Source organism: Cicer arietinum, chromosome 2 (assembly GCF_000331145.2).
Source record: "Cicer arietinum cultivar CDC Frontier isolate Library 1 chromosome 2, Cicar.CDCFrontier_v2.0, whole genome shotgun sequence".
In the NCBI taxonomy this organism is placed as follows: Eukaryota; Viridiplantae; Streptophyta; class Magnoliopsida; order Fabales; family Fabaceae; genus Cicer; species Cicer arietinum.
The window spans coordinates 1,574,765-1,588,008 of record NC_021161.2 but is presented as its reverse complement, the minus strand read 5'-3'; the positions used below and the strand labels follow the sequence as shown (position 1 = coordinate 1,588,008).

General features: G+C 29.1%; 2 protein-coding genes across 3 annotated transcripts in view; both read right to left on the bottom strand.

Annotated features, from left to right (window-relative positions):
- Window positions 1–2,015: 2,015 nt before the first annotated feature.
- On the bottom strand, window positions 2,016–9,694 carry LOC101506908 (uncharacterized). 2 transcript variants are annotated; one of them, XM_004489311.4, is made up of 16 exons: window positions 9,444–9,694; window positions 8,386–8,505; window positions 8,196–8,255; window positions 7,372–7,485; window positions 7,202–7,289; window positions 6,216–6,361; window positions 6,033–6,134; window positions 5,624–5,695; window positions 5,450–5,549; window positions 5,069–5,151; window positions 4,572–4,649; window positions 3,942–4,040; window positions 3,809–3,859; window positions 3,668–3,724; window positions 3,535–3,576; window positions 2,016–2,326 (listed from the first exon to the last, which is right to left on the bottom strand). In XM_004489311.4, exons 1-16 carry the CDS (start codon window positions 9,621–9,623, stop codon window positions 2,258–2,260), a joined length of 1,461 nt encoding a protein of 486 aa, XP_004489368.1. In that variant the 5' UTR covers window positions 9,624–9,694; the 3' UTR covers window positions 2,016–2,257. The 2 variants fall into 2 exon arrangements, with proteins under 2 accessions (XP_004489368.1, XP_004489369.1); XM_004489312.4 differs by lacking the exon at window positions 3,668–3,724.
- Window positions 9,695–11,103: 1,409 nt separating this feature from the next.
- LOC101506571 (uncharacterized) overlaps window positions 11,104–13,244 on the bottom strand; it is a 4,243-nt gene continuing 2,102 nt past the window's right edge. Inside the window, exons 2-3 of the mRNA XM_004489310.4 lie at window positions 12,356–12,650; window positions 11,104–11,371 (exon numbers count right to left, since the gene is read on the bottom strand). Coding sequence (XP_004489367.1) covers window positions 11,310–11,371; window positions 12,356–12,650 — 357 coding nt within the window. The 3' untranslated portion in view covers window positions 11,104–11,309. The remainder of the gene's footprint in view (window positions 11,372–12,355; window positions 12,651–13,244) is intronic.

Below are 13,244 nucleotides of genomic sequence, written 5' to 3'. Positions count from 1 at the left end.
GTCAGGTTAAAGGTGCACAATTTAACTTTAATTTTTTGATTCCTTATGTTAATAAGCATCCAAGTGAGCCCAACTTTTACGTTTATGTCTAGCTGCTTTCTGTGTCACTATCCTAGACAAAGACTTGTGAGGATAATTATCATTGTTTTTAAAATTTAAACTTAATTATATGCGTTCAGCTCATTTAATCTAAAATTTAATAAATTTCATGAATTAGTAACAATTGATAAATGACATATCTTAAAAATAAATCTCAAATTGATTTGTGGAGAAAATTCCAAAAACTTATAAACCATATGAATTAAAATCCCAAATTTTAAAATGAGGGAAATATAATCATGTTTAAAAGTGTAATTAAGTATCAAAAGAGCCAATATTATATATTGAGATAAATATATAGTATTGGAATGTGTTACAATCTGTTAAGCACCAAATATTATATGTCTAGTTGCTTTTCAAGGTCCCCACATATGAGATCGTTGATTCAAAGGTTTCCAAGCCTTTCTACCATTTTGCTCTTTTTGTTTTCTTACCGTTTTATTATTGTAGTGATAAACAAATTAATCATCTTCCTTTTTTCGTTAAATCAATTGTATTTTACATTAAAAATTAGGATGCACTATGCTGTAGTTGTCATTTGTTATTCAACCGTATATGTTGTTGATAGAATCAAGATATCTTAATTTAACATGTTGCACCTTAGAAATTTATTATCCTTTTTAGTGTTATAATTTAATAAACCCGTTCATTGAGTTTAAGAAAGAAATAAATGATTAATATAAAAATTATTATACAATTAAAATATGTAGTACTTTTATGTAGTACTTTATAACTAATGTAACAACATTCCACATTATCATAACTAATTTATAATTATTTTAAATCATTTCTAATTAAATCTAATTATATCTAACAAAAACATTACTAAAATATTTTAAATGGGTTAGTTTAACATGATGAGTTATAAGTTATAATTCCATCTTATAAAACTTTATTTAGAGAATGAAGTATATATGTATGATGACTAGTTTAATTGACATGTTGATCAAAATTCATTTTGAAATTGTTTTAAATTATGTCTGCATGCAACCAACATGAGAAGGGTTAAAATCAAATTAATATTTTAATAGTTGTAGACCATTTAATAATTTTTTGCTAGATATTTTTATTCAAAATTTTAGTGTTTAATCAGAAGTTGTTATCAAATACGTTATAGATTATGAATTTAATATCTTCGCATTACTAGTGTTAAAAATTATATATATATATATATATATATATATATATATATATATATATATATATATATCTCACAAATATTATTATTTTGTTCATTAAGTATTTCTACCACTTTTATAAGATGACATTGCGTATTAGTTAAACTCTAACTATACACTATCACCATATTTCCGTGTCCTAATTATACACTCCGCCGCCTAAACCAAATAGTTTATTACTTTTAGAAAATTTATGTATATATGTTACAAAATTTACCCCATTAAAGATACAACAAAAATCTAATTAAGGTGTCGAATTAAGTGGATAGAGCAAATGTTTAAATATAGTTTATTTTTAAAAAAAGATAAACTTATTAGATTAAAAAAAAATGAAGTTTGTTACTTTTCACTAAAGTTTAAATTAGCAATCTACACCTTTTATTAATAAAAAAAAAAACTCTTTAATATTTTAAGTAAGTAAAATTAAAAAATAATTTTATAAATTTTATTTTATTTATTAGTACTTAAAAGAGGTGCAGGTTGTTAATCTACACCTTTTCATTCAGACACAAAAATCTCTCTTTACCATTTTAAATAAGTAAAATTGAAGGATAATTTTATCAATTCATTTTAAATGACAATGAGAGAAATTAAATTAAAAATGTAAATTATGTCTTTACTTCTCATTGATTTCTAAAAGAGATAATTAAATTTCTTTGTTCAAAACAAAAAAGGTACATATTACTAATTTACACAAGTAAAAAATGAGTGAGCTTAAATTAACGAGCCAAAAAAAAATTGTCAAAGAGTTTATGTAATTGATGAAATCACTAACAATAATAACACTTCAAATTTAAAATATCATCCACTATACTGTTCATGATTAGGAAAAAAAATGAAAAGTAAATCCAAAAAGAATAATATAAATATACTTGTTCCATAAAGGAAAAACCAAGTTGGCCCAAAAAAGCATGATGCAACTCCAATACCACCCATCTAGAACATCTAGAAAAGATTACAAATCAATTTTCACTTTGAACCTAGACACAAGAGCCAAGTGCTAATCCACCAATAGTGGTTCCTGCAATAAATCCTCCCGACCAAGCATTCTGTACACAACAAAGGAAAATGGATGAAGCTCTTAAGTCTTGAATACTCCATCAATCAATTAGTAGAGTCAATGAACTAGTGGTTCGTGGAAAAACTGGACCCTCAAATTATGCTTAATTATGGTGTTTAAATATTCCTTTTTTATTTTTTTATCACATAGAGTTTGGGTGAGCTACCTTTTCCCGTTATTCAATTGACTAATTCAGAGGAAGATCTAGAAAAATTATAACTGCCAAAAATGATCTTGAGATCAATGGTTTGGTTAAATATTTGGTATACGACATAACATTATGACATCATTTGATTTATGTAGTCCACTATACCTAATAGGATAAATTTTGGTTGTTGTTGAAAGTTTAGGTGAGTTAGAACTCTAAAACTAGCCAAAGTTAGGGTAGACTTCAAAGATCAAACAACGTTTCAGAGATACTTAATGATTACCCAATAACTAAGTTCTCACATCGGTACCGAGTTTTGAACTCACACATACTTAAAGGATTCTTATTTGTTATATTAATTTTTGTAACAAATATTTATTTTATTAAGTACACATAGAATAATCTCTTTTTGCTACAAAATACAAAATCACACCATTATGTATGACTAGTATTTTCCTATAAATGAAGACCCGTTAAAGTTCATAACTACAAATCATACAGTTATTTCTGTTTAGTATTTTCCTTTAAATGATTAGTATTTTCCTTTAAATGAAGGCCCGTTAAATTTCATGTATTTGAAAACAATACATTGACCTTTCAATGTAACACTATAAAGTTATTATATTTCTAAAAAATAAGCATCAACATCTTTTTTGGATGAAATTCACATGTATTTCTCTCTACCACTTATGCTATATAACCAACATATAGGGCTTATGCCATCTTACAGAAATATGCAAACACGAAATTGCACAATTAGAATATCTACTCCGAAATAAAATATAGGGAAAAATAGTAACTGAAAATTTGTTGTATCTGATCTTAATTTAAGATAAGATACATCAACTTTTCAGTTACTATTTTTGCTTATATTTAATTCTGGATGGAGTAAGCGACAAGCATAAAAATATTTTCCGTGGTAATAAAACACACCCAAGAATATGACATATACAAGATTATATTATGAACAACTATGAAAATTGGGATAATAATTGGTTAACACCCATTTGTCAAAGAAGACTGCATTATTATAGTCACATGTATTATACCTGAAAATTGAAACCACCAGTTACCCCATCAACATTCAGTATCTGCAATAGAGACATCAATTAGATCACCATAATCATAAAATTATAGATGCTTCTCCAAAAATTCAAATAAAAAAACACAAGTTTAAGTTACCTCTCCAGCAAAGAACAGATTTGAACAAAATTTGCTTTTCATTGTATTAAGTGAAATCTTCAACAACAAAAAAAAAAACATATTTGAATGATATTTCTAACCAATGGAAGGTAAGGGGAGAAATAGTGAGAAAGAAAGAACCTCAGATAAAGGAACACCACCAGCAGTGACAAATTCATCTTTGAATGGACCCTTTATTAGCACAAAATAGAAAACGTTATTATACCAATGATACTTCACAAAATAAATACTAAATAATTTTAGGGAATCTTACTTTTCCTGTAATTTCAAATGTGCAGTCCTTTAGCAAAGAACCAATGGACATCAATGAACTATTTGAAATTGAGGCCCATAAGATATCTCCACTTACACCCTGCATATGGAATAGTCTTTTTATATAGTTTGTAAAGAATTTTTCTTTTTATCACTCTTAGATCTTAGAGTGCTTAACTCAGTCCTACAAAACTGCCTTGAAAGGTAAATGATGTCTCTCATGTATAAACAATATTCCAGGTCATATCTTATTTAATGTAGAACTTTTAACACACACCCTTGGTGCTGACCTGAGTCGCCTGACGGATCTTGGGTAGGATCTGATACTATTTTAGAGTTTGGCTTGGGCCTAATTTAACCCAACAAAACCGCCATAAATGGTGAGGGATGCCTCCCACTTATAAACACTTATCAAGCTATATTTGATCTAATGTGAAACTCTCAACACACACGCCCCACTCCCAAAATTTGGCATCTGGTGTTTGACTTGAATGGTCTGACATTGGTAGTCCAACAGATCATGAATATACTCTGATACCAGATCACGATCCATTTTCAAACTATTTCATATGATACGAGATTCTCAACAATTAAAATGTACACATTAAAAAATTAGAAATAGTTATAAAACCTGCCGTTCCAACACATAGCTCCAAAATCTTTTTGACATTCCAAATTCAGGAGGACACGAATTGAGCACTTTTTGTTTCTGCAAAGGCATAAACAAAACAGCATATTGCAAATTGCAATCATTCCAAATGCAATCTTTGAGTGAATGATATCGCAGTTGAAATTTACAAGTAATAACCTGTGGTCTAACTACTTTAGTTATAGTCGATGATCAATTTTTGTTCAGTTGAAACTTAATGCTAGCTTCTGAACTAAAGTAACAAATTGTGAAATGGAAAATTGTTTTAGCAAGATACAACTCCATACTAAACCAACCAAAGATATTAGATAGAGACATAGAGAATGCAATTCCATTTTTTAGACTCATTATACATTCCAACTATAAAGACAAAACAAGGTTTTTGTTTTAGTATCAAATAAAATCCACACAAAAACAAAACCAGTGTTACTAAAGGATTTATTAAGCAACAAATATTATAATTTTTTTGCATAATATACCGCAAATTGAAGCTTGTGATGGGAAAGAACGGTCTTCAAACTTTCCACATGCACATCAGGAATAAAATCCACAATAAGCTTACCTGCATCAAAATGATCAAAATATCTGTAAGAGAAAGAAAGGGACCATGAAAACAATCCAATGGAAGACTTTAAAATTGAAAAAGAATTTAGTTGAATTGAAATAATTTATAAATCCTAACAAAAGTTACATATCCATAGTTGAATTGAAATAATTTATAGCACACAATGATTTGGAAATTTATTGAAGTCTTAAACAAACTCATATAATTCGAAACCAGTTTCATACAAGAATTCATTTCAATTCCATAATGATTCTAGAGATTCCAAACACATGAAGGGAAAAAAACTTTTGCTTACCTTTGTAACCTGAACTAAACAGATAGCGAGCAGCCCAAGCAGACAACCGAAGAACAGCCGGCCCGCTGAGTCCCCAGTGTGTAACTAACATGGGACCAACCTAGTAAAATTTCAAAATATTATGCATAAAATGTTATTCACTATTTGAATGTAGCAACGACAAAGCAACCATACCTGTGTAAGCTGAGGCATATTCTTTTGGAGACTGTCCAATTTTAGTCTCACTTTAACTTTAGGGAATGTAACCTGTGACAATTAAGTAAAAAAATATGAGGAAGAAGAAAAGAAACTTCAGTTAATACGAAACCATTATATAATCACCGGTCCTAAGATTGATTATTCAAAGATTGATTTTTGGGACCATTAAGTGACCGAAACCGACGGCTTATCAGCCCTATCCTCTATCAATCATTCACAAATAAATTATGGCAACTCACGTTAAGACAATAATGTTAAGACAGACATGCTTTTACAGAAAAGAGCTATACAGAAATATTGCTATGTCCAAAAGAAGTGTAAAAAGACTAGAACTTGAAAGTTTCTTCAAATTAGAATGCAAGAGTTTCAAAGGTTGATACTTCACACCAGATAACTCCTTCAAACGCAAGTCGTCAATTTTGAATGTAAACAAGCTCGGCACTGGATCTACAATTGAATGACCAAGCTGAGATGCAAGTACATAACCCTATGACAAAAAGAAACTGATTTAAAAAGTTTGATATAACTCATGAATCTTAATTCAAATAAATTAATCATCGACCACAACCTGTCGGTTACTGCCAGTAGCAAACAATAGATAATCAGCTTCAACATGTTCTGCGTAACCTTCCGGTAGTTGCTTAATCTCAAGAAGGAATTTTCCACCAGATAACACAGACACTGCAGTTACATTTTTTTTGGTCTGCATAGAAACTAATTGAGAACAAACAGTTCAGAATTTACAGTTTGAAAGTTCATCAATGTAAGTCCAGATATGAAAAGAATGTTTATGACTTCCAATAATTTATCAATGAATTTCATGTTGATAGGGATTATGCAATTTAACATTTGCAATGTTTTCAACAAATTATCCATTTCATGAAATGGATACTTCACGTCAATGTAGAACTAATCAACATAGTAAAGAGTAGATAATAATGAACTTCAATTCACAAACTATGTATTATAAAAAATAAATAAAAAACTACTTACTATACAGATACATGAAAAAATGAAATAGGACAGAAAACTGATAATTAACTCGGATTTTAAATCTAACAAGTAATTCCTAAACTAAGGAACAATAATACCATTGTGTATAACATTTTGGCTATAGAAAAACTGATTCTTGAACTAATATTTATATCAGACCGCAGAGAAAGCTGAAAAATGAACCAGCTACAAAAATAGTTTACCAAGAGACCAGGACTTAACTTCAGAAAAAGATAGTTGTAACAGTGACAGATCACAGATAGGGTTTATGAACACATAAGAAACAAGTTACAGAATGCTCAGTAGTAATTATAAAACAATATTATCAAGTTGCGGCTATAGCGGCGCTATAACATACCAAAATTTGAACAAACTGCTATTGTTCTGCGGTATGCTATTTAGCAACTATAGCGGCACTATAGCACGATAGCGTAGTGGAATTTGAACAATCCTATATCTTCTGCGATCCACGATTGACAACAATGTTGTAAACACAATGTTTCATGAACCAGAATCCACATTATGCAAGAAGTCAAAAGCATTCTTACTAAATCAACATACCTCCCCTTTGCTTTACTTCAGACATGAGACAATCAATTATCGAAGAAGAGCTATTGCTTACGGGAAATGCTCTACCATCATCCTCAATCTATAAGCAGTCGATAGTAACATAAATCAGAAACATACACTAGAAACTGAAATGTTGAACGAGAGGCTTTTCAAAGTACAACCTTCAGTTCCACCCCATGAGACGAAAACCAAGACATGGTATCCACTGGACCGTGCGCATTAAAGAAAGATCCTCTCAGTTCCTTGTGACCCCTTGGGTAGTTTTCTGCCAAAGTCTACAAACTAATCATCTTCCAAACACGAAATACAATTTCAGTAAAGACCAATAAAGCAATCAGATGCAAGTAGAACAAAACCTAACTAATAATATACATAACTGAAATTAAGTAATCAACAATAACAAAAATGACAGAACTAAACACCAAGTGCACTTTCTTGTTGGTTTTTCAATAAAAAATTGTTGTGCTATAAAATTTTCCATAAAGTTCGAGAGGTACTTTCTTTATCAAATGTTACACCCAAAACATTCCTTTTATCCATCCACCTTATACAAGTGATAGAACAAAACATTAAACTTTTTTCTTGTTGGTTTTTCCATACAGCACTGTAGCACGATTGAACTTCCCTTTAAGTTTTAGAAGTACTTTTTTCTCACATGCCACACCCAAAAAAATCCACTAGTTCATCCACCCTACTCTGATGCGAAGGTTGACATGTATTAAGCAAACAAAACAACCAAATAAAGCCACGGTAGTCATAATTGTGTTTTAATAGTAAAAACGCATGATTTGGCAATTTTGCTTGTACTCAACAATTTAGAGTCAACGCATATGAGGATAATGGTAGAATCGGGTGAAATCGCAGCGTTGAATCATATGATCAAGAGAAGAATATTGTTCTGTTGTGCTACAATTAAAAGGTAGTTAACAGACTATGCCATGAAAAAACTTATGTGTTTTTCGCATTGCATGGAAAGTAGGATTACCAAATTGTCAGCACAATGCCCATTTGTCACATTGCACCGGCCTCCGCCAGAAATTTTCACCTGCGAATGAAACCATGAGAAGAAGAACAAAACAAAAGAGAACCAGAAAACAGCAACATTGAATACAACAAAATTGCGTTATCCATTCCACGTGCAATCAAAAGGAGGAATATATGACACAGTCACAGACCTTGGAAAGAGGCTTTCCCTTCTCAATAATGACCACATTTAAGTGGGGTGCAATAGTCTTAGCATGAATTGCTCCATACACCCCTGCTGCACCACCCCCAACAACTACCAACATCTCTTCCTATAAATGAACAAAAAACAAAAATAATACATTGTTAGTGCATGTTTATTTCATCATTCACAGCAAACATTTAAGAGAAAAATTACTTCTCAACGCTAAATGAATTTTAACATTAATCTGGATTTGGCTTCAAACGTTGGTGAACACAAAAGTAACAAGGTTATCACTTTTTCTTTGGGGAAATTTCATTTACTATTTCACCTCGTATTTGTTATACTACGGTATAAATCTCATAATCTTGTCAAAAACTATAAATTCAAAAGTAGTTTTGATTATTATCAACCAAACAAATTTCATTTCATCTAATGTATGTTTGAGAAAAAAGTATCAAACATGAATCAGTTGTGGCAGGCTCAATTAACTAAACTAAAGTATGCAATACGAAATTTACTTAAACTTACATGTCACAGCATGATCATGTTTGCTGCAATCTTCAGTTTCAACTTTTTACCACTTTGCACAAACAATATTATCTCTTCTACTTCTTGCATGTTTGTTTTCACGGTAGGAAGAGACAAAAGTGATTCTATACACATAAAATTGATTTAAACATGTTTGAGTGATCTCATTTGGAATTGATTTTTCCTCTATAGTTGATTATAACTTAAAGATAGAATATGTAGGTTTTGACTCCAAAAGTGATTTTTAAGTTCAAATTTATTGTCTATTTCACTTAAACTTATCTAAACATAAATCAATTTTGTTAATGCGGAACCCAACACACAACAATTACTCCTCCTATCATCCTATGATTGTTTCCCCTGCATTGGAAAACTATGTTGGTCTCTGTAAGATTCAAATTGTATCACATGACATTTGTAAACTTAAATTCAAACATAGTGAAAACAGATACAAACTTGAGTCATACCAATAGAAATAGAAATTAATCTAAATTAAGTGAACATAATAATAATGAAGAAAGAAAAAATGAAACATACCTTTGTAGTTTGAGAAATGACATGAGTAGTGCAGGTCCTTTTGGAAGGGGTGAAGAAAAGGTTAGTGAGTTTATGAGGATTGATAAGAAGAAGACGAGAGGAAAACCCTAGACAGAAAGTGAAGCATTTGGTTGCTGTGTTATGCTGAGACCGACACATGACGGGTATAACGGCTGCCATGGATATGCTCTGTTTCTCTTCTCATCCCAAATGCAAATGCAAATGCAAACGCAAATGGACTTATGTGACTAATTTAACTAACTAACAAGCATTTCACAAAAATTATTTTGAAATATAATATTTTAGAGACTTTTTATTTCAGCTTTTTACAAAGTCATGAATAAATAAATAAAATCAAAGACTAAACACAATAATATAAAAGAGAACAAAAAATGATGTGGACGAAGAAACAGAGGGTGTGGTATTTATGCCATGAGACCAAACTTTTCATGTAAAACTTTCAATGATGATTAATAAGTTGCTGACATTTTTTATATTCGTAGTCATTTAATAAATATAAGTCGTGGTCCTTTAATTTAATTTCATGTAACGTTTTAATTATTTATCTTTTTTTTTTGACTTGGTCTTTTATTTTAATTTTAAGTGACATATTTTATGTTTTAAAATTTCAACAATGATATCCTTTTCTATACAAAAATTCAAAAAAAATTTCAATCAAAACTCATAAATTTAATTATATTCTTCAATATAATACAAATTTCATCAATTTCGTAACGCAAATCTTCAAATAAACTCATATTTTCATACTTTATTTGATATTTTTAGGAATAAAGGACGGGGAAAAAAGATAAAGAACTAAAACGTTACCTGAAATTAAGTTAAAGGACCACAAATGTAATTTAGCCTAAATATAATTAACCCTTCAAATTGTTGTAAAAATTTGAAGTCAAATTTGTGTATCAAATAACACAAACTCTTGTTTTTAAAACACAAATTTATATTAGGGAGAAACACTTGTTCAATTGCTCATGGAAAGTTAAAGAGAAGCAATAACCTCAAATTACACCACATATCACACCACATATGCTAGTGAAAGATCCGATTATTTGGTGTAATTCTTAATTTACTATTACTATTGATATTATTATAACTTACGAATAGTGTAATTCTTAACTTAAACTCCAAATCATACTGGATATGAGTGAGTGGACAATCCAACCATTTACCAAATTGATCGCAATAAGTAATACCTAGTAAAAGTCTACAATGAACCATCAAATAAGTAGTTCACTAATTGACTACTTTTATACACCATTAAATTTATTAAAAAAATAATCAATTGTTGAGATTAATTAGAAATAAAATCGAAAATATATGTATTTTTTTCCACTCAATTCTTTGCCCACGCTCTCTTTATCTGTCTATGAATGCAGATTCCTTGCAATTAAGAAACAAATAAACTAAATCAAATATGTTTTGTTGGTCTGAGTTTGATCTACTTTAAAAATATAAGATATGAGTCTGACCTATTTCTTATTAATTGATCCAATTTTATAGTTTGATTTAACTTTTTTTCAAACTCTAATACACCTTAAAGACAGTTTAAATTCCTACTTCACTATTTTTATCACGAAAACCATTTTAATTGAAACTTACTTCTTGCACTACAATTGTTTCCTGAGGAAGGAAATATAATTCACATAAATTGTAACTTTATATAGAGTTATACCAATATTTAGTTCTGGCAAGAACAACACATAATTCCTAGTTAATAACTTAAGAGAAAATAAAATCATCAATTTGCATATTACATTTCAAATAGCTAGTTTGTGCTTTTTGATTGCCCTTGTGCCTTATGGTTTGAATGTCTCATTAGTTGCTTCATTAGCACTCTTGAAGTTTTCATTAATAAGTGTACATACTAACATTAAACAGCTTACATGATTGTGAACTCTTGGCATCATTGACTGCAACAAGATATATGTATTTTTGTTAGGACAAAAATCATAAGCAGGAGGAAAATTAGGCATTTATTATTATGAGATTGAAATGAATTCCATAGTAATGCATAGATATTTTTTATTAATAGTCTCTCAAATTCATCCTTTGGTTTTCTAGAATATTTTGATCTCTGAAATTTATCGTCTATATATTTAGAAATTTTAAGTCCATTGCGCTAATATTTAATTAACTGACGTTAATAATTAAACATGATTATATCAAACTTAATGTCAATATTACCACATATATTGATAACTCCGACCTATATTGTAATATTGGTGTTAAGGAATTGATTTTAGAGAGAAGTTTGAGACTTTTTTTCTAAACATTTCGATATTAATCTTATAATCTAATAGAGATATGTATATTTATTAGTCGTTATATAAATTATAAAAAAATAATTGCAGCATTAAAAGAGATAATTTTAGAGAGTCAGAAATTAATAAGGATTTTATTTTTGTAGTGACTAAAATCATTTGAAACTAAAAACACACAAAAATGTGGTAATATGAAGTTTACAAAAATAGAATCAAGATTCACGAGACATCATTGTATTTTTTAAAATGTGAATTCTCTATTTTACTTTTTCTTTTTATGCATATATAAAGGCACTCCAAAGTGCAAGTTAAAAATTTTCTTATAGACAAACCTATATATAGATGGTAAGGTTTTTTAATTCAAAATTAAAGAATCATTTCAATCATTCACATTAAGTGATATAAGATTGTTGAACATGCATGTAAATACAAATGGTAGCATAATGTTTTGGTAAAATACCCAAGAAAAGAAGTTTGGTATTCATACCCTTTAAAAAAATTATTCCAAAGTTTAAATTTATTTAAAAAATAAATAGGTTAAAAAATAAAGTGGCATCAAATAATTAAATATTATACTCAACAAAACTTTAGAATACGAAGTTTTCACCAAAAAATTTAAAAAAAATATCTTACCTCTAAATGGGGAAGGAACCACAACAACATGCATGTCAATATTGTTAGGAGGTAGATGCAAAAGAAGGGGATAAAGTTTAGCATTCAATGGATTTCGACAACAAACAAGAATACGATTAAGTCCAGTTTCCTCCATCAACTTCTCCTTCAATTCATTCAAACAACTTCCTTTAAAGGTAAAGAATGACCCTTTACTTGCATCATCAACCTCACCATTTTCATTACCAACATCATAAAATATAACCCTCCCTTCTTTCATTGGTGATGGGGACTCATCTATAAATTCAAAATACGCCTGGTAATTAAGAGAAAAAAATTGTTAAACTCAATTGAATTATCATTAACTTTGTTATTTTTAACATAATAGATTATTAATTTGTTCTATATTTTACATTGTTTTTTGTATTTAATTTATATACACAGTCAGTGTAAAATAATTTTACATTGTCAATCAGTCACAACTGTTAGATTATTAATAATTTTTTACTTTAACCAAAATTACTTATAAAATTATCCATATAATTAGTCATAATTCACAGACTCTGTAAAAAGTTTCACACATAAAAATTAAACTTTTTTTTTTATGAATGAAGAAGCACTTTGTCATTAATTATGTCTCTCATTTAACAACTAACTCAATTTTCTCAACAGAAAAAGATGTGAAAAATTAAGAAAAATTTATTATGTAAAATTTTGTAAGATATATAGTAGAAGTTTGTAACATCAATAGGATTTGCAAGGAAGCTAAGGAGGAATTTATGAAATTAAAGAATTTTCTGCAAATATTTTGGACAAAACAAAAACATGTCAAAAATAGTCCAAACACAAATATTTTGAAAATATCCTTGAAAAACACAAATCAGCTATATATATATATATATATATATAT